Here is a 22,107-nt window from a genome sequence, read left to right as displayed (position 1 = left end):
CACGAATATATATTATTATAAACACATTTGAAGTTGTGATAATTTAATTGCTATACTTAAAGGTTAGATGGTGTTTGCTTTTCATTAGCTTTTATACTAAAATAATTGTGAGGTATTATTCAAATTGGAATATCTCAAGCCTAAATTTGAACAAGATTCTTACATTTATATAAAGATGACCGATAACAAAACACCTTGTATGATTTATTACCAGTGTTAGTCATGGGGTTGAACAATCTATTGTTGATTCAATCGCTATCATTAGGTATAAACTAGAATATAATAAAGGTTGGTAAAAGAGAATGAATATTTGAGTGGCCATTTTATCCAATTAGAGAATTTCAACTTTCAAGGAGGCGGCGGTGAACTTATGCTAATGGGGGAGGTGGAATAACGGAGGGGTATAATAGATAATATAATTTTTTTAAGGGTGAGTTTATAGACGTAACAAGGAGAGAATATTAGTACCCTAAGAGCAAGTCCAATGGGGTGTTATAAGGGCCGCTAAAGGGTCATATAGTACCCCAACCACAAAAATATCATTCCAATGGGGCTGCTAAAAGGATCCTAAATTTGGAAGGAGTCATAAACCCAGCCAAAGTTAAGACCTTCGCTAGTAGCTGCCATAATAAGTTTCGGGAGACGGACGACATAGTTTATGCTGTCTGTTGGTAATTTGTGGACAGACAGCAGAAGCCGTCGGTAGAAACTCTGTCGTTGGCCTCCCATTTTAATTAAATGGACAGACGACTTCCCTGAAGAGAAGAGAATTGTGTGTTTTAGCGTCTGGACTATACGGACGGTAGAGTTTCTGCCGTCTGTATGTTAAATTGCAATAGACGGCAGAAACTCTATCATCTGTATCCTGAATTTAACAGTTGCTAAAAAGTTTCATTGGACTAGTTTTTGGATTTTCGTGTGCCAAATTTGACTTGGGGCTACTAAAAGGCCTATGTGACACCTTTTAGCAACCTATTATAGCAGCCCTCCATTGGACTTGCTCTAAAGTTATTGTTTAATGGTACCAAGAACATAAAATTGTACACCCCAATTCAATTAGCAGCTAATTTGATGACAATTTAGAGTTGGTCATTGTATTTAGGGTCAACTACCAATTATATGAAAGATGCATCATAATTAGAGCATACAATCGCAATTAGAACAAATTTATGCTTTTTATTAAATGCCCAAGTCTTATCTCAAAATTAGGGATTGGTCCTCAAACTTTAACAGTAAATTAGAGTTTGGTCCTAAGGGTAAATGCTTCAATATATAAAATATGGATGGACAACCGTCAATTTTGACCCAAATGCAAATAAACAATCAATTGGTAACCAACTGCAAATTATCCTATTAAAAAGTGGCTCAAAAGCTAAATAGCCCTTATTTGTATTATGTGACCGGGAAACTTTGAGTTTGATTCAGAACTTAAGAAGGGAGTTGTTTTCTCTGGGGTGAAAGACCTAAAAGGAACACTGGATCCATGTGGTATTGACGTAGGTGCACACATTAAGGGATGTTTTGTTGAACAGGTGCGAAACTCAACCCTACAGTTACATGTGTCGAGCGGTTAAGTTGACAGGGTGATCACTTAAGTAGACAAAGATTATTGATGTTCAAGTGCATAGTTTGTGCATTTATGTGTTTTCAGAAAAATTAATACTTAATTGCCATGGTATTGTTATGTATACGTTACGTTCGTCGGATCATGGGATTCGTGGATAGTGGGAATTGAGAGTTGGATTAGGTCTCTTTTATCGCTTTCATTTATGGGTTAACGAATATTACCCCCACTAGATGAGCCAATTAGGATTAGGGTCTCTATAACACCCCGTGTTTTTATTTAATATTTTCTTAGTACAATAAATAATAATAATAATAATAATAATAATAATAAGATAAAATTCCCTATTTGAAGGGGTTTTGAAAAAAAAAAATGGGTGTTTACATAGGAGTTTACACGGGGAGTTTTAAAATAGGGAGAGAGAGAGTTTTATACAAAGTGGAAAAAGGAGAGAATGACAAAGGTTATTATGATTGTTTTCTGACGATTGTTACGTGGCGTTTATTGTTCTCAAGTTTTATTTCTTCACGCCGCTCGTAAACACAACAGAGGTGAGTAGATATATTATATTTTTATAAAGTTCTCGTTTACTGTAAATTGCATGAGGATGGAAAAAATATGATTTTTACTGTTCACATACTGTTGTAAGATTCTATTTTATACAGTATAATATTTAGTGTTAACTGCGTATATATCTTGACTATGAAGAACGTTTGTCTCCGAAAAACTTGTCTATATCCAGTGATAAAACGAGGGTAATAAATCGATTATGGTTGCTGTAAATAAATTGGTTGATTTATGTATTGGCTACACGCTTTCGCATTTTTGCCAAAATAACCAAATCGCACTGTTTTGTTTTGTTTGAATGAATTGTTTTGTTTGAATTTTGTTGTGATGTTATACTGTTGGTTTGATGTTGATTATTGATGATTGATTGGGTGCTGGAGAGTGTGAGGTTAAAGCTTTGGAACCGGCGTTAATGGAGGTCGAAATATCGATCCAGTTTTGATGGAGGAATTGGCGAATCAATGATTTGGGTTTTTGTATTAATTAAAGTAGTAGGGGTTTTGATTTAGGTTATTTTCGGTTAGGTTGGAAGTGTGGGTGGATGGAAATTGGTGGTGGCTGATCGGTGGAGAGAGCTGATGGCGCTGGTGAGGGAGACGACCCTTGGTTGGGTTTGAGATTGGGCCGAACCATTCCTATTGTGGTTTGGGTCGAACCAACTAGTCTTGTTGGATGGCCGGTGGTGGCTGGAGGTGGAGGAGAGGTGATGTGAGGAAGAAGAAGGTGAACAATGAGTTTTGCTTGGGCTTGGGTCGAAACAGGCAAGTGGGCTTGAGTATTTTTTTTTAATATTCACTCATGGGCTTAAGTGTAGATTGGGCTTGGGAAAGGCCAAGGGTTTTGGGCCTTAGTCTTTAGGACTGGTCGACTTTGATTGTTGACCAGAGTTGACTTTGACTGTTGATCAGACTTGACTTTGACTAATTGACCAGAGTTGACTTTTAACTTGGATGATGATTTAATCTATTAAGATAGGTCTAGGGCTATTAGCATGCTTGACTTTAGGCTAAGACCTTTCTATATATACGTGTGTACGTGTATTAACTACTATGTGATATTTCAGTTTTTATGATATACAACGTTATGACACTTAGACATCATAAAAATTAATAACGAGTGAATAATGAAATACGAACAAGATACTTCTCTTTACGTGGAAAGAATATAAGAAATACAATTCAATAATGTTGCCATGACCTTAACTATGAACCATGGCTGACCATGGGTCTGTTGACCATGAAAATGATATGTTGATTGTCGACTTTGACTGTTGACCATTGACTTTTTGAATGTTGACTTTTCATACTTTTGACATATTGAATTTTGTGGACAAATCCAATAATAGGATGTTGTCGAAACTTGTATAAACATGTTTGTAATTATCTAATAAAGATTTGACGTAGTTTTATGCAATTATATATATTAGCATTGATGGATTTTGATTTTGACTATGTGGCTGATAAGAACTACGAAGGTTTGATTCCAATCTTAAAAGATTTGGATACGTAGGCAGCTTTGAGCAAAAGTGCAGTCACTACACCACACTACACTATATTATATATTAGTTATTAGTTATTAGCTATTGTGATAATTAACTATATGTGTACAATGTTAGTACTTAATTGTGTACGTGATTGTGGTAGTTTAAAATGTATTCACGAGACATTTAACTAATGCGTTATTCCTGATTGAACCTTTTGATATTTATGATTTATATAATGGATAATGAGGTGAGTTGATTGGCTATTGTGTTTAGAATCTTTATTAATGATTCTATTGCTTGAGACGATGTTTATTTTATAATATAATGAAAATATTATAATAAATGATAACTTTTGAGTGTTAAAATCCACTATAAAAATGTCCGGTGAAAATTTAATGTATCGCCCACATCTTTAGATCTCTTCATGCCTCTGTGATGAAAATAACTGAAAAGAAATGTTTATGACTAATGATGTCATGTGAAAAGCCGCCTTAGAGAGGAACTAAGGCATTCGCCTTGCGGGTGGGCTGTATTCCTTGAATGTACGGGAATGTAGGTGGGTATTCCTTGAATGTGGCGGGAATGACCCAAGGTATTCATTGAATGTGCCATGAATTACCTGTTAGTGTTATGATAGGTATTCCTTGAATGTGGCGGGAATGACCTAAGGTATTCATTGAATGTGCCATGAATGACCTGTTAGTATTATGATGGGTATTCCTTGAATGTGGCGGGAATGACCCAAGGTTATTCATTGAATGTGCCATGAATGACACGATATTTTGTTATGCCCAAAGGAGGCTTTGTGATTATGTGTATGGAAAGCCCCGGAGATGGTTGTGACTCACAAGATTCTGAGTTTACAATGAAAGTATGTTTCTGAGGCGATATCCCGCTTGGGACATATGTCTTGTAGTGGTATTTTCGGTGTGAGTGAGGTACAGAGATATGTGTGATTTGGCAAATATGTGTAGTGCAAATCGTGGAGTAGGAACTAAAGGTTGGGCTGTGTCTTTGAATAAATGAGTCAACAAGATAATTAATAAGCAAAGTAAAAATATTGATTTTATGTGTGATGGAGTTATTGCATATGATGTATATGATTTCTTATGAGAAATATATATGTGGTTTGTATGAGTTGATACTCACAAGGGATGAATATACTCTGTGGGTGTGATATTTCCCCGTTCTCATAAGTAGACAGGTGGTTTTTAAGTAAAAGTATATGAATTGTGTGATGTTATGGATGTGAAGTGTGACTGTGAATAATATTAGTAAATGATTGTGATTTCTATGTGATATTTGAAATGACTATAACTTGATATGTTATTACGAAAATATTAATGACTTGTGATAGTCTGAGATCTATGGTTATGCACGCCGAACTTTATGATGTAATGATGTCATATGAATGACTACCCTTGATATAGGTATTATGATAAGTGGTATTCCCCGAATATGCGGGACGAACCAGGTTATATCAATTAGATTTAAATGTCTTAAATGAGGTTTGGTTATGAATGGAAATTTGATTGGCTGAGATAAATTATTTTATTGTAATGTCTAACTCTGTTTTGCAGGAAGGTAGGATCTATTAATCTTTTCTGTAGGGACGTAAATATCCTACCCTAAGACGACGTATTGGCTTAAAGGTAAGATATACCAAACTCATATTTAATTAGGTTATCATATGTACATTTAATAAATGGAATGTAAGTGGTATTTATGTTGTGAGTTATTTTGGAAAGTGGGAATGATGAGTACTGTTATATGAGATTCTTGAAATTTGTATATTGGGGGACTATATTGTCTTCCAAGTTGAAATGGTTGGTAATGTGATATTTATTAATTTGAAAGATTATTATATATATTTTGTTGTTAGTCTACTCATACCAACAAATTCAATTTGCTGACCCATGTTTGCTTTGTTTTGCAACGTGGGTGTGTTCTTGTGAACATATATATAGATGGTGGAGTGCAGTAGATAAGGACACGTGATTTGGAGTTGCTCTTAGAGTTTTCTGGTTTAAGATTTTCTAATGGGTACAGTTTTGTTTTGAGACATATATAATAGAGTTGGTTAGTTTCTTTATAGTTTAATAATGTGATTTAAGGATTGTTCTTTTTAGTTTTCTTTTGATTTCAGTTTTGTATATATCGTGTTTGATAACAGAGTTTTGAGTTTTGTTTCACACCGGGTTTCCAGATAATTGAATATAATTGTTTTAAATATTGTCTGGAAATTTGGAGTGTGACAGTCTCCCCACCAAATACACAATTTATTATTATTATTTATTTTTTTTTTTTTTTTTTTTTTTTTTGTACTTAGGGGGGAGACCCTAATTTCCCCATCTAGTAAGGGAAAAATCCTAATTGGCTCATCTAGGGAGAAACCCTAATCCTAATCCAAATAACAACATTTGAAATAACAACATTTGAAATAAATGTTTAGACTCGGAGACTATTATTTTTGTGAAATTTATTATCATGTTACATTTTGGATAGTGCATCTAGGGTTACAATATTGGTTAAGAAAAATGCATTTTCAATTCTTAAGGGATAGACTAGTGATCTGATTCGAAGCTTATTTTCTTCCTCTCTAATTTCTTAAACTTAACATATTCAAAAAGTAGGGACTAGAAATATAGAAGAGCGTTCTAAAAGTCTTCTGCAAACATGCGTAATTGCGGACGTTTGCGTATTGAAATGGTTTGACTCTTTCTTTCTTTCTATTTCCTTTTGAGAAATCTGAGTCGAACTGTGAAATGGTTCCCTAGCCTAGTAGCCTGGACCATAACAAGTTGTTTCACATTTTCACTTACTTATTCAAATTGCATCCAATTCATTTATCCAACCCATTCATTGAGCGCCATAAGGCTTTGAATGATGACTTTGATTGATCGAAAGCGTCACGACATACGTACGTATCTGTAACCAAAGTAAAAGGAGTCCAAGTAAAAGAATGCGACAAACGGTCAATAACTAAATGAGATCAAACTTTGTGAAAATAATTATGACTTTCTGGACCCAATACTAGGAAGTCAGTATTGCCAGCCAAGCAAATCCATTCACATTCAACCGACATAAAATTCACCTATATATACCACCACTCAACACACTATCTATCATTCCATCTCGTACAAAAATCTAGATATCTCCATTTTCCATATCTTCATTTGTTTGTAAATTAAAGTGTCATGGCAGCAAGTGATGTAAAGCTTTTGGGTGGCTGGGCAAGTCCATTTGTTATTCGCCCACGCATAGCTCTAAATCTTAAAAACATCGATTATGAGTTCCTTGAGGAGCCGCTCGGTACGAAAAGCGAACTTCTACTCAAGAGTAACCCGGTTTATAAGAAGATCCCAGTCATGATTCATAATGATAAGCCCATTTGTGAGTCACTCATTATTGTTCAATACATCGATGAGGCTTTCACCTCTGGTCCTTCTATCCTTCCTTCTGATCCTTATGATCGTTCTGTTGCTCGGTTCTGGGGTGCGTACATAGATGATAAGGTACGTAATGATACTAATGTTGGTCCATCTGTACTACAAAAGAAGCGTACTTCCATCTAATCATTTATTGTTGCTTGTATTTTGCAGTGGTTCAGCTCATTATTGGCAACTCTTAAAGCAAAGACTGAGGAAGAGAAGAAAACAGCTATAGAAGGAGTGTCCACAGGAATTGAATTACTAGAAGAGGCATTTGAGAAGATTAGCAAAGGAAAGGACTTCTTTGGTGGAGATACAGTTGGGTATATTGATATAGCACTTGGGGCCAACTTAGCGTGGGTCAGGGTGGTCGAGAAGCTCAATGGTGTTGAGTTACTCGATGAAACAAAGACGCCCAATCTTTATGCATGGTCTGAGAAGTTTTGTTCTGTTCCTGCGGTTAAGGATTTGATTCCTGAGACTGATAAGCTCTTGGAGTTCGCTAAAACGCTGATTGCCAAGTGGAGTGCTGCTCCACAGTGATTTTAATCATAGAGAGTGTAAGAGTGAGCACTTGTAGAGAGTGTAAGAGTGAGCAGTTGTGATTAGTGTAATTTTCTTGAGTTCAAATGTTGTTGTTTGGAATAAACACGTGAAGGTTTTTTTCTAAATATTTTTCGGTTCAATGTGTTTGAAAAATAAATGTTGGCATCTGTGTGCTTTTGTTTGTAAATTAATTCGGCAGATACCAACAGCATGAAATCTATCCAACATATAGCGTAGGGAACACGGCATTATATGAAAAAGACACTACTACGAGTATCTTTCTAGCTGGCTATTTCATTCATACTTTGTTATCATTCCCGAACATTCTAAGAAAATCATGTGTGATTATTGTGTGGCCAGCTCTAGAGTTGGAATTATTTCTTGTTCCACCTAGAGATGCTCTTATCATTCCCGAACATTCTAAGAAAATCATGTGTGATTATTGTGTGGCCAGCTCTTACTGTTGCTACAGCGATCGGTAGCCATGAAAATTGGCCTTTGCTCATCCTCTCAAGTAACTAGCCCAAAAGCGACAAAGGGAATTCGTATTGATTTGCTCCAAAGAGTTAATTACTTCCTCACTCGGTGTAGAGAAATAGATCCTCCAAATCCATGGCTAGCAAAAGGAATCGAAAGGCAGCAATGCGCATAGTCATTGTTCTCGGGTAAGATCGTGCCTACATGGTGGGTCATCCAACAACTAAGGTTTCCTTAAGAGAAGACCTGATTCTTGAATGGGCTCTAGATGCAATGCAAACTAGTAGCGCAAAACAGTACTCCCAAAATCTGGATTTTCCATTATTAGTAAGACCATAAGATAAGGAAGTAATATAATCAACTTAATGAAAGTCCCCCACACCCACACGCTTATCATGACTCTCCACCCTGTGCTACACTTCCATAAAATACCTGAGCTAGTGGAAACCTAGACTTGGCAGCAGCACGAAGAATTAAAACTTTAGAAGGAATCCTTTGTCTTATGATCCTTGAGAATTGTCGTTGAATACTTCATACTTGAATGTATTTGAAGTTTTAAACTGGTAGTCCTCTGCTTCCAACAAGAACCACTGTCACCTCAAAAATATAAAGTTATGATATAGAGGTATACATTAAAAAAAGATTAAACAAATGAAGAATGGCAAGGTACTTCCACATGATTACAAGAAAATCAAGAAGTATGAACGAGACATGTTTACAAATGAAGCATGATTACAAGAAAATCAACAAACATATCGCACTTCCGCAGCAACAAGTACCCTAGTAAACATGGGTTACAAGAAGACTGAACAAGATTCACTTTGGTCAAAGAGCGTCACTCCATACGTCTAAAACACTTAAACAATAACAAAGTAAGGGAAATTAAACTTCCTAACAAAAAATTACTTTGAACGCGCGCAACTGTATAAAGTCAATAGTCAGCCATTCACTACCACATTTACACTCCTATTAATAAATACGCCTGACAGTAAGTCAGTAAGATGAGTCTCGCATGGAGAAAAACATGGTTACTTCTTTGGTCAAATAATGTATGTGAACATGCAGATGCTGGATTGGGGAACAATTGAAGAATGCAAACATTCAAGCTGTTTTCTTTTCATTCGCACAGATCCCTAATATATTAGTTTCACCCACACTAGTAGTAATATAAATACATAACTTCACTGTAAAACATCTGTCCTCAATGCCAAAAGCAGAAGAAACTCAAGAATGATTAAAATATGATATAACAAGAAAGGATATTATATAGGAGTAAGCACCTGTGCATGTAATTCTAGTACAATGCTTCTTTGTCATACATGAATTCAACTTACCTTGACAGAGATCAAACAGCACTTGCAATGCAAATGGAGTTAAATATGACTTCCATGTGTGATCTGAAATCTGTAAGGATGACCATGGTGAGGCATAAAGCATAGCAGGCCCGAGCCCAGAAGTGATTATTGGATGCTCAGTGCCAACTGCTGCTAGATTGATGGCCAAGAACAAAGGCCTTGTTTTAAGTTCAGGAAATTAGCAGATGCAGTCAGCCCCTACGTCTCCAAAAAATGCAGATGAAACTACAGTACTTGCTTCCCCGTTCATTTAGCCAAGAACAGTAGCACTCTGGCAAATACTGATTGACCATAAACAAGAACTACAGCATAGCTTCTATCCAACCATAGTGGACAAGGACTTCAGCATAACATGACAAAGAGCCATAATGAAGTATCAATCTAGCAGTTCCCTTCAGCCACAATAGTGTATCATTTCCTTACTTCCTAGAAAACTTTTGTATTCTTTCAAAGATAACTTGCTTATAGAACCTTCGTGTCCGAAAGAACAATCCCAAAGCAATAAGAGACCCAAAAAGAGTAACAGAAGCCATAATTAGAAAAGATAACAAGAAACAGTGGGCCCCTTTGCATATGTTTCCACTGTCAGATAAAGCTTCTTTGTCATATATATACCCAACTACCCTCACAGACAAAATATAAGATCCAATAGGGCTTGCAATGGCGATTGTGTTAAATATTGTTCCCATGTGTCGAACTCCAAATATTTCCGAAGTAATGGTGGGCATTAATGACCATTGTGAGCCATAACATACACCTACAACTATTGAACCTGCATACAGCGCCCCAGGCAGACCAGAAGCAATAACCGCATGACCAACGCTCATGGTCGCTAGAGTGATGGCCATGATCAATGGCCTTGCCCATCCTCTCGAGTGCAAAAAGTAATCAGACAGGTATCCAGCCCCAAAGCGGCCCAGGAAATTCCATATACTCCACAGAGAAACCAAAGTACTTATTTCCACGCTTGTGTAACCAAGAGATCCTCCAATTTGACTAATGTTATTGACTGTGGCCAGTCCTGATCCCATACCACATGCCATGGGTAGGAAAAGGAACCAAAAGTCAGCCGTGCGCATAGCCTGCAAAAGATTCAAATTCTCCCCTCGAGCCAATATTCTCTTGCCATGAGTATGCAACTCTTGATTAGCATCATGACATGTGGTAGGATCATAACTGACATAAATTCTCTCACCTTCCAGTTGGTCCGGGTCATCCAACAATTGGGTCACCTCAAGGGAGGACACGGGAGCACAGATTTGGGAGTCTCTAGAATGGGCTCTAGTTGCAATACCCACGGTTGAGATAAGAAGAAAGAAAAGTACTGCTAGTGCGAAGGAGCGTTCCAGTACACCCAAAGTCATTACATTTTCAACAATTATTAGGACCATAAGATATGCAGCAATAATCAGAGCAATGACTGAAAATCTATTCAGGTGCTTCTTATCATCACCTCCATTCTTATGATGCACTCTTACAAAAATCATGAGCAATAGGGGAAGTAGGCTTGGCAATAGCGCTAGCATTAAAAGGAAAGAGCTTGGGTTGTCCTTGAATATTGCTGAATAGATTTGAATCAGTATTGCTCCACTAAGACCAAGAAATCCCTAGAATATGTAAACACAAATAGCACATGTTTATTTCACAAGGTCCAAAAACTCAACAAGATAGGTGCAAGCTAGAACACCAACAGGCAGATGCATAATGAATATGACTTTGAAAAGTACTCTAAGTACGCAACTTTTCTTATTTCACATTCCAAAGGTTTAGTTACACTATAGACAACAAAAACACTATATACTTCTGCCTTGACGCTCGCCTCAGAGAGAAAAGCGCACAGAGGCTATAGCCTCAATGCACATATATGAGGCTTCTACCTTTATTTTCTAAAGCCGCAGTGAGGGTATAGCATCAATCCTCCTTGGGCATTTAAAAATGGAGCTGCATTAACATACTGGATTAGTTGAGAGTGGACCCATTCATGTACCTTTTCCCTAATTCTTATTTCTTGTTTAGCCCAAAAAAACCCTAATAGGTTTAGCTAAGGGTCTCAAAACACATTAGCTTGAGATAAACCGAATCTTATTCCTCTCAGACTGTCACTTTCCTCTTGTAAAGATTTTTTTTTTATAGAGAACTCCAATCTCTTCCAAATTTGATTCACCCGCTTCCTATGGTTTCCTTAGGATGATGATGTTGGTTGTAGACTTAATGGTTTAGTGTTTTCTACTTGTCTACATACTATCACACTTCTTTTAGCAGTTAGACCCCAACACTTTTGTTCTTCATCAATCAGCTATATTGCAGGTATAAGCTCAACAACCATTGATGTTCTATTAAGTGTCTTTAGACTTTGCCCAAATCTTCATATACGCTGAACTACAGTGTCTACTAAGCTTAATGGCAAATTACTTCTAATCAACATATTTTAAGCTTTTCCACAAAATCGAGTCTTTATTTCACTGAAACAACAACAAATCCATTTCCACCCATATTTTAAGCTTTAAAATCCCAAATTAAATCTCACAAAAATTAACAATTCAATCAGCATAATGAAACCAAAACTGAACCAAAAAAAGTCAAAACTAACCTTCATGATTCCAACAATGGTGCCACTGTAATCAGGAAAGTTGTGAACAGCAGTAACAACACTAGCAGTATTGAAAAAAGTCTGAGCATGAGCAGCAAGAAGCATATATAAACACACAACTCCTACAGGTTGACGTGGCAGTAGCCCAGTAACAGTTAACCAAATCATAAAATAACCCGTGAAGCACTGTATCACTCCAACTAATATCACAACCCATGGCCCACCACCACCCAGTCTTCTTCTTAACCAAGAAGCCCCCCGACTATTATTATTATGACTCGGTGTTGTAACAACGGTGTATAATAAACCAGAAAATAAACCAACGTTAGCTCCAATATCTTTAAACACTGCTATAGAATCAAGAGTTGATTGTGAGTAGTTTTGTGATGATTTTAAGAGTGGGGAGTAGATACCAAATGCGTAGGATGACCCACTGGTGCACTGGATCCATATACTTGCTACTGTCGCTATCCATTTGCTGCTTTCCATTGTTGTTTTTGGATTCACCATTTTTTTTTTTTTTGGTTGATCTATAACTATATATAAAGAAGAATATAAATTTGGTATGGTGCAATCATATGCTAGTGGGGACAGCTTAGGTAGTTAATTAACGTTCAAAGAGTTTTTAAGGTACGAAATGTTGCGGTTATCGTGATATTAGTCGAGATTATGAGATTAATTAACAAGGTACCGATATATTAAAAGCCCCGGCATGAAGTATTGGTGTTGAAGTATTTAAAAATATAAAATTAATTCAAATGGCTTCTATACTACATATACTAGTATACAGCTAAGCAGTGGGGGTGAGCGGAGTGGGAGAGGAAGATGGAGGAGTGGAGATGGAGAAGGAGGAGTGGAGATGGAGAAGGAGGAGTGGAGATGGAGAGTGTCTGGAGAGGGAGAGGAAAAGGGAGAGTGAGAGAGACGAAGAGGAAAAACAGAAGGGAAGAGATGAGGACAGACAGACAAAAACCAACCCTTCTCCCAAAATGTTCGCTCCGCTCACGGATAATTTAGTAATGGATGTGAACTGTGAAGTGAAGAAAACCTAAGACCAACACGGATAACATTTATAGAGCCCAGGAGATTTTTCGCCATTTTCTAAATTATAGTTATCGATGTTATTATGGTACCGAAGGTGATGCAGTACATGTTATGTGTAAATGTCTATTATTATCCCAAGGGATTAACAGGACATCACACCAAGTGTTTATGACTTAGTTCTAATTCAGATGATAAAAGTTGATGGTTTTGGTTGATGGAAGTGGCTGCTCTTCAATCTTCATGTGTAAGAAGATGTTTATGTAGGAACCGTTATGGTTGCACCGAATGATTTACGAATCGCGAACACCTACGCACAACGGAATAAGGGTGTCTACGATTTTGGTTAGAAATGTACCTTTAGATCGGCTAAGATAACTCTGAAAATCCAAGCTTTACGATTCTGCAACCTCTTGATCTTCTGTTGTATTCCTATCCTTAGATTGGACGTTGTGTGGGCAACGATCTACCAACCCTTTCTTTCTCTCTTTCCTTGTCTCTCTTTTTCAATCAAATGAATAGTGAATTCGGCCAGGAGAGAAGGGTTTCTATTTATAGGCTACAACAGGGACCATGAGGAGAAATTAGGATTGGGCCTCCTGACGGGCTTGGGCTTCCCATGTTCGCCCAGAACACACGGCCCAAGTCCATCAACAAATGGCTTATTTCACTGAAGGTCATTGTTGCACTACCGCCCTAATCCCAAATTACATGTTACGTTTATGGGCTCCATATTATATGCTTGTTGATCTCCCCGTGTTTAAGATATCGAATGCCCATTGATTAAGTCAAGTTACTGACAACTACATTAATCAACTTCTTGTGTCCTTGAGTAGTACCACTCAACCTTATTGTCACGTCGGATTAAATCCACTTGCAGGGTTTACATGACAATCCTTATGAGCTCCTCAAGGGGACATCATCAACCCGACTTCATGCGGGTCACAGATTCCTTCTATAATCAATAACACACCTTACATATAATGTCATTACCCAATCCATCGAGTTTGTTGATTCACAAATGAATCTCACTCATTGATGATTTAAAGCAATGTACAATGCACGTAAGTGCCCATTATTATATCCGGATTAAGAGGACAAGCATCTATAATAATAGAGGTGTTTGTTCTCTTATATAGTTAGTATAAAGAGAAACAACCTCACTTGGTCATGTTCAATACACACAAAGTGTACTAGTGTAATCCTGTAGTCAATATTAGACTAATACCAGATTATACTACAACCGTACCAATGGTTTGTCCAAATCCATTTAGGTTGTGAACGTTTACTTATACTTTATAAGGTACTGATGATATGATCTTTTGTGTGTCACCACACACCATATCATATACAACATAAAGTATTAGACACATGCATATAACTAATAACATATATAATATGCATAACATTTGCCCATATGATTTTCATTCAAAATATAAAGAATTAGAATTAATACAAAATTAATGCTTTTAGTATATAACCCTATCAATTTATGTATCCAGCATTGTGTGAGTGAGACTGGAATCAAGCTAACGTGGTTATGGGGTTATTTTTTAGAAGTAGTCGATGTTATTACAGTACTGAAGGTGATGCAGTACACGTTATGCAACGAATTGGATGAAGAAGACCTGGATGCGCAACGAATTGGGTGTAGGAGTAGTCTTATTTTACATCAGGTCTAGGTTTAGGTCGTGTTATTTCAGTTCAGTAAGTTATGGGCCTTGTGATTATCGCACAGATTGTTTAGTCTTTTACATAAGGTCTTGTATTAGGGTTAGTTGCCTATAAAATGCCGTTTTAGGGTTTGTAACCAAGAGCTTTGGTTTATTAATAGCAGCAAGAATGTGCACGCGCTGCGCCTGCAATGAGTCTAGATGTTTGAACAAAAAAGTTATTATACTTTAAAATATTGGTTGGTTGACAAACTTCAACTGTGAGATCGTAGGAATGGTCGCTCATTCTAAAAGATGCAAATAAATGGGCACTTGACATAGTGATCCTAACATATAAGTGGAAAATCATTGCCATTGCTCTCCTATGTTCAACAATTTTACCAAACAACTAATATCCGACTTGCAAACATACAACCTACTCGTTGTTTGTGGAATGTGTAAGGGACATCCTACAACACTCCACTCTACCTCCCATGCCACTAGGACCACACACTCCACTCTACCTCAAGACTTGTCACTATCACCACTAACTCACTTAACATAATCTACTTGTTCTCACAAGTACAACACATGTTGCTACATACTATGACAAGTGTAAGACATGCTACTAGAAGACTTTGATAAGCACCCAAAACTGTATTATAAAACCCCGTAGAGACGTAACATTTCAGTCAATTTTGTGCTTAATAATCATGAAATAATCGTATCTTCGTGCTTTTTTGCAGGTTGGAGCAACTAATGTAAAAATGATGATAAAGCCAGCATTTAAGCACGGAATAGGGAGTATAAATAAGCCTTCCAATCAAGCCCATTTGAAGCCCAACAAATCTGGACTAAAGCCCAAAGACTCAAACAGTACATAATCCAGTCAGAAATGGGATTATGTGCACAGGAGCATCAAACTGCCGAAGCTCATATCTCTTGAACCAGGACTCCGAATGTGACAAGTGAGCTGCTCAAACGATCAGTGCGACGAACTCTATGCATTGGCAGGAAGTTGAAAAAATGCCAAACGACCGAACCACCACTAGACACACATCACATGGACCCACCATGCGGCCCCGCAAGATTTGATGAGTCATCATGCAAGACAAAATAATTGGTACAAATAGTTGGTGCAAATTTGACACTTTGTATGAAATTAATGAAGTTGGTTGGATTTAGGTGATGATTATCTAGACAATGAAAGGTGTCAAAGGGGATTTTAGTTTTGGATAAGAGAAAAGTAAATGAGGGGGGAGTGTTTTACTTGGGAGAAGAGAAAGAAAGCTCTCTTATGTAAAAGGGAGTATTTACTTCCAAAAGGACTTTTGTTCATTTTTATTTGACTTGTCTTTAGTTTTTAGTTTTTAGTAAGAGTTGTAAGAAAAGCTTGTAACATTTTAATGGTGGACAACACTTTCTAGTTCTTAATAAAAACTTCTATTTTCCTTAGGTAATTAGTTGTTACATTTTGTATTCCTTTCTTCTTTCTCTCTCTCTTTTACATATCTTTCTTGTAACTTTCATTTTAATCCCAAGGATCATGAGCTAAAACCCTCCCTTTGTGGAGGGTTAGTGATGCTCATGTGAGGAATCCTTTTGTATTGATTTTCTAGTTAGTTGTTTAGGAAAAACAACTGGACTTACATCCTATCCCAAAATGGTAGTTGGTGTAGAGTCTAGTTAGGAATCAAGGTGGTGATCTTAGTGATAAGTCATTGTTTTGGTTCCACATGCTAGCAATATGATCTTAGAGATGAGTCATATTGTTAGGGATCAAAATAATCTTGTTAGGATTTGTCTATGAGTTTTAGGAAGATTAAGATGCAACAATCTAGAGTCAACAATAGAGATTGTCTTCACATTAGGAGAACTAACTCTCCACACCTTTCTAATAATTGATTTTCACTTTATATTAGTGTGCATGTTAAGTAAACTAAAAAAATCTAGAAGAAAACTAAGTAGTTTTAGTATAACCAACCATATTTGTTATTTGAAAAAAAAAAACTTACTCACTAGTTCCCTAAGAGCAAATACAAGTTGTAGGCTGTCATAATATTTAGGTTGGTTCGAATTCCTACTCGAACAAAATGCACGATCACGTGAGTAAGGACTTGAAATCTACACCAAACGGAATCGAGTTATTCGTATCTTTAGACCCTAGAAGTGTAGAGATCAAATGGCGCCGCTGCCATTCTAAATAACCAAGGACTTGTGCTTGCAAACTAGAATTGCTCCAAGGGGAAAACCCCCATTCTCATCCTTTCATTCAGTTTATTTTTTTGTTTTTCTACATTTTTTTCATATTTCGAACTTTTCCCACGTTTTTAACCTGACCCCATATCGGATTTTTTGTGGCACTTGCAGGAACCAAAAGTTAGGACCTGGAAAATCATCTGTACACTGCTGTAAGACTACTGTAAAAATTTGAGCCGTCTGTACCAGATTACTACACGTGCGTGATACTGGACTCGCGTCCGCCATCATCCCTCGTGCGCGTGAGTGGTGGTAACTTTCACCTGCTCGATTTTCATCAGCAACATCTACTGGTCTAGTTCATTCCAGTGAAGGGCCTAAGTTTCTGATCTTGAAACAGTTACTAAAAATTCCTCTTGGTGTTCGGGATGTCTATGGGTTGAAACGAAGTCTTGGCTAATTTGCGGGACGCTGTAGGTTCCAATTTTTAAAGTATTTTTGCATGATTCACATGTACATAGTTACTATGTCGTAATTAATGGACTATCTCTTGCGTATTAGGTTAATAATATGCATGAATCATGTCAATATCCCTGTGAATATATATATGCGGTTAAGTGGTTATGAATTGCATATTAATGTATATATACATACATGTGGTACTGTTTTGCATGGATATATTTATCTATACGTATAGGTGCCTGTTGTTGCATGTTTAGTATTTATCTATGTATAAATAAAATGTCTTGTTTAATAAGTCGATTTTGTCATGAAAGCGGAGAACATTCCAACGAGGGTTAAAATCCGAGTTGGGTAAGTTGTTTATAAACCATGCAGGGTAAAGCTACTTTTTTTTGCACGCAAGTAAGGAGATTTATTAAAGAAGGAATTGTCGAAGACAATACAAGTTACATACTGTATCAACCAAAACGATAATATGTCCTAAAGGGACATTCTATCTTAGAGACAAAGTCTGGTCTACTAGAGTACCATACTGAAGTATCCTTCAATAAAGTGGATCCCTTCCTTGCTGCTGCATCCGCGCTAAAGTTGCATTCTCTCCAGACATGTGAAAGCTTCCAGTGTTGTAAACGGGCAATTGCTCGCTTCCATCTCGCTCGAAACCTCCATGGGATTGCTTCGCTATTGAATGCTTTTACAGCAGCTTCTGAGTTGGCTTCAATCCATATGCAACCCCAATCCATCTCCACCGCTTTCTCGGCTGCCATGACTATGGCTGTGCATTCGGTATGATAGCTGTCAACCCGACCCAGTCCCACTACCAGAACCCCAACCACAGCTAGCTCCTTATTCCGGCATACCATACCAGCCCCGCCATGACTAGGGTAAAGCTGCTCTCTATACGACATTCGCAATCTCAATGAGTATTGACGAAATCAAATTATTTTGCAATACAATAGTCGTATTTTAATTTATGTATAATACGTTGCATGTCTAGTTTACGTATTTGTTTAGTAGTATATATACGCGTACGTATAATATTTTCACATGCTACTGTATCTAAATACGTATGAGTAATTCCAATTTACCTGTTACTGTAGATATACGTCTACGTAATATATATTTACAAATTAGCCTACATATACGTATTACTAATGTGTATTTGCTTGTACGTATCGAAGTATTTATTAATGATTCAACATTGCCTATAAGTATTACTATACGTATGAGTAGAGTATCCTCACATGCTACTGTATCTGATAATGTATGGGTCAGTTATAATTGCATGTTTAGACTTCAATTATATACGTAAGAGTTGTATTTCCATGATGGCATGATTTTACTTTAACCCTTGCATAAATATTTTTTTTAAAAAAGGAAAAAAAAATAAAAAATTTAATCAATTAAGACCTTGCATAAATTTTAATTCCATAAATCTTAATCATATTCCAACGGTGTCTAGGAAACTTGAAAGATTGAGGTTACTTAATTAGAATCATGTTTGCACGGAAATCCTCCCTCATATATCTTTCTTGTAATCTGGCTGTTGGTTTATATACACGTATTCCTAGCTATATTACTACGTTAGCAGCAGCTTAGGCCTATGTTGTTAAACTCTAATGCTTAAAGATAATAATAAAGCTCAAATAATAATAAGTTCCTTCTGTCTAATAGATCTAATTTTATGCTTGCATGAGATTACGGTCTGGTTCGACTAAAGAATTTGAACATACTTATCGTAGGAGAAAATACGATAAGCATCTGCATAAGTTCTTACCACCACAAAGTTCTTCATCTATTAATCCAAATCAGCAAGATTCCTTGTCACCATTCCCGTCATTCATTATGGCTGATTTTCCAGCTAAGAAGCCCCTTTCAAACTTCTATACAGCAATACAGGAAGGACCTTCCTGCATCAAACTCGAGGATATTGTCGATGATTTTCCAATTCTACCAAACGCGCGTTTTTAGTTTGTTACCTGTGTATCATGGTTTGTATCATGAAAAACCGTACAATCACCTTCGTAGGCTTCAACAAGTGGTCACAACATTTCACCATCCAGCAGTCTCTAAGGAACAACTCTTGCTGCGGCTGTTTCCATTCACTTTAGCAGATAAAGCGTCAATTTGGCTAGCAGGACAACAACCACAATCCATAGACACATGGAATAAACTTGTTCAAGCTTTCATGCTTCAATTTTATACTCAGAAGAAAACTACTGAAATGCTTCAGAAAATTCAATTCTTTCGTCAAAATCCTCATGAATCCTTTATGGAAACATGGAGTCGCTTTACTGATCTTCTTTTAGAATGTCCTCATCACCGACTAAACAAAGCTGTCCTTGTTCGTTCATTCTTTAATGGACTTTCTAATCATCAAAAAGAAACTCTTGATATAATGAACGGCGGTTGCTTCATGGATAAAGGAGCTACTGAAGCATATACTTTTCTTGAAAAATAAGGCAAAAAAGGTACACATTGGGGTAACACTGATTATTCTAGGTCATCTAAGGCTACTGTTACAAAAGCTACGTCTATTTTTGAGGTAAAACCCAATCCCGAATTGAAAAAACTGATAGAATCCCTCACTAAAAAAGTAGATGCTCTTGCAATTCAAGTAAACGATCAACTTCCACAATAGGATATGAACGTTAACACTTCCCCATGTGTTCTATGTCTCAGTCCAGACCATCTTGGTGCTTATTGTCCCTTGTTACATGCTCCCCCTACCCAAATACCAGAGGAGGCATATGCATTCAACATTCCTAATGCACCATGGAGACAACATCCAAATTTCGCTTGGCGCCCGAATAACCAACAAATGGCTCCTCCAGGTTTTGCCAATCCACCTGTTCGACCAATCAACAATTTTATTCCATACCACCAAGGAAATAATCATCAATACCAACAAAGTCAAAATCAATTTCAAAGTAATTCAAATGCTAACTATCAAAACAACCGCAGCCTTGTTCCAGCCAATCCAAATTTTGGCTATAATCAACAACTTCTCAGCAATAATCGTGAACTAGTCCCTGTTGCACAACCTATGCCTCTCGCTACTGGTAGGACAAGCGAAACTTTCTTCGCTTACATGAACCAACAATCACAAATTCTAACGTCTATCTAACAATCACTTCAATAATTAGCGCAAGAAAAGAGCCAGAAAGGCGTGTTTCCTGGCCAAGCAGTTCCAAACCCTAAGCCAGCGAATACTGCCTTTGAACTCACCAATACACCTAGTACAAATGCTCCAACTTAAGGTGAGGTGAATGCAATCACTACTCTTCGATCTGGAAAAACCGTTGGCAATCAAATCCGTATGCTAGATGATCAAACAAAAGATACCGGAGGTTCCAATGAATCTGTTTTAGAGAATGAACTTACGATGGAAACACCAAGTTCAACAACATTACCATCTAAAAAATTAGGAAACGAGAAAGTGGACCCTAATGCCAAATTCCGCCTTAAGGCACCATTTCCTGCCCGATTGGCAAATAATAAACCTGATGAAAACTTTGATGAAATTAGAGAAACCTTTAAGAATTTGACAATAAACTTACCCTTTCTTGATGCCCTAAAGCAATTACCAAAACATGCAAAATTTTTAAAAGACATGTGCACCACAAAAAGAAAAACAAATGTGCCTCAACAGGCCTTCCTTACTGAACAATTTCCGTCCATCACTGAATACAATGGTATAGTAAAATACAAGGACCCCGGTAGACCAACAGTTCCATGCACATTAGGTGACAAATATACAGCTACAACATTACTAGACCTAGGAGCTAGTGTGAACTTATTTTCTTATTACTTATTTAAACAACGAGGTCTACACGAGCTTAAACCTACCACGATGACTCTACAATTAGCCAACCGATCTATTAAGTATCCAAAAGGCATTGTGGAAAATATCCTTGTAAATGTCCAAGATTTCTTTTATCCCATAGATTTTGTCATTTTGGATACAGAAGTTGCCTGTGACTCCATTCCTATCATATTAGGGCATCCGTTTCTCGCAACTGCTAATGCGCTCATAAACTGTAGGGATGGGTCCATGACCATGTCTTTCGGAAATCTTTCGGTCGAGGCTAATGTGTTCAAGTTGATGAAACAAATTCCAGAGAATGACATTGATGGTGAGATTAACCTGGTTGACACCCTTGTACAAGAATATTTCATAAACTCTTTTCCTGAAGATGAAGTACACCAATTCCATTCTTTTGGTGGTTCTGAGTTTGATGTTGATAATTATTCACAGGATGTATACGAGTTTTTAGAGTCAATACCACTAATTGACCCTACTACCATCCTATCAAGCGACATGGACGAACATCAATCTATTTTCTCTCTGGAAGATGACTTTTCTCAAGAATCTTTAATACCCACTCCTCCTACCCTTGACTTAAAGCCTATTCATTCGGACTTAAAATACATACATTTAGATTCAGATGGTAGTCACCCAATTATCATATCATCATAATTGACTGCCGATCAGGAATCACGTTTAATTAAGGTCATTCAAGAACACCGTTCTGCTATTGGATGGTCTCTCGATGACATTAAAGACATTGACCCTAATGTGTGCACCCATTGCATACATCTTAAAGAAAATGCCAAGACATCACGTGAACCGCAACGTTGTCTAAATCCAACCATGAAGGATGTGGTACGGGAAGAAATTTTAAGGTTACTTGATGCATGTATTATTTACCCCATCTCAGATAGTGTTTGGGTAAGTCC

At 37.0% G+C, this 22,107-nt stretch overlaps 3 protein-coding genes across 4 annotated transcripts; 1 reads left to right on the top strand and 2 right to left on the bottom strand.

Annotated features, from left to right (window-relative positions):
* The first annotated feature begins 6,635 nt into the window (after nt 1–6,635).
* On the top strand, nt 6,636–7,716 carry LOC147522871 (glutathione S-transferase U17-like). The gene is made up of 2 exons (XM_086595762.1): nt 6,636–7,129; nt 7,217–7,716. Exons 1-2 carry the CDS (start codon nt 6,812–6,814, stop codon nt 7,586–7,588), a joined length of 690 nt encoding a protein of 229 aa, XP_086451888.1. The 5' UTR covers nt 6,636–6,811; the 3' UTR covers nt 7,589–7,716.
* A 649-nt stretch (nt 7,717–8,365) lies between these two features.
* On the bottom strand, nt 8,366–12,602 carry LOC147522870 (protein NUCLEAR FUSION DEFECTIVE 4-like). Of its 2 annotated transcripts, XR_015215093.1 has the most exons (3): nt 12,014–12,602; nt 9,403–11,030; nt 8,366–8,658 (listed from the first exon to the last, which is right to left on the bottom strand). XR_015215093.1 is itself a non-coding variant. In XM_086595754.1 (2 exons), the coding sequence occupies exons 1-2, from the start codon at nt 12,521–12,523 to the stop codon at nt 9,843–9,845; spliced, it is 1,698 nt and encodes a 565-aa protein (XP_086451880.1). In that variant the 5' UTR covers nt 12,524–12,602; the 3' UTR covers nt 9,210–9,842. The 2 variants fall into 2 exon arrangements, 1 of the variants encoding a protein (XP_086451880.1); XM_086595754.1 differs by lacking the exon at nt 8,366–8,658 and having other exon boundaries at nt 9,210–11,030.
* A 5,223-nt stretch (nt 12,603–17,825) lies between these two features.
* On the bottom strand, nt 17,826–18,275 carry LOC147522869 (uncharacterized). Its single transcript, XM_086568770.1, has one exon. It carries the CDS (start codon nt 18,273–18,275, stop codon nt 17,826–17,828), a length of 450 nt encoding a protein of 149 aa, XP_086424896.1.
* Nucleotides 18,276–22,107: the final 3,832 nt, after the last annotated feature.

The sequence above is a fragment of the Coptis chinensis genome, chromosome 1, assembly GCF_015680905.1.
Source record: "Coptis chinensis isolate HL-2020 chromosome 1, ASM1568090v1, whole genome shotgun sequence".
NCBI classification, from domain to species: domain Eukaryota; kingdom Viridiplantae; phylum Streptophyta; class Magnoliopsida; order Ranunculales; family Ranunculaceae; genus Coptis; species Coptis chinensis.
This window is presented reverse-complemented; position numbering and strand designations above follow the sequence as displayed.

Excerpts from the sequence above, each read along its gene's own strand:
- LOC147522871 (XM_086595762.1), top strand. The coding sequence starts at position 6,812 with ATGGCAGCAAGTGATGTAAAGCTTTTGGGTGGCTGGGCAAGTCCATTT. Across the intron at positions 7,130-7,216 it reads GTGCGTACATAGATGATAAG|TGGTTCAGCTCATTATTGGC; the intron begins GTACGTAATGAT and ends TGTATTTTGCAG.
- LOC147522870 (XM_086595754.1), bottom strand. The coding sequence starts at position 12,523 with ATGGTGAATCCAAAAACAACAATGGAAAGCAGCAAATGGATAGCGACA. Across the intron at positions 11,031-12,013 it reads CCATTGTTGGAATCATGAAG|GGATTTCTTGGTCTTAGTGG; the intron begins GTTAGTTTTGAC and ends TACATATTCTAG.
- LOC147522869 (XM_086568770.1), bottom strand. The coding sequence starts at position 18,275 with ATGTCGTATAGAGAGCAGCTTTACCCTAGTCATGGCGGGGCTGGTATG.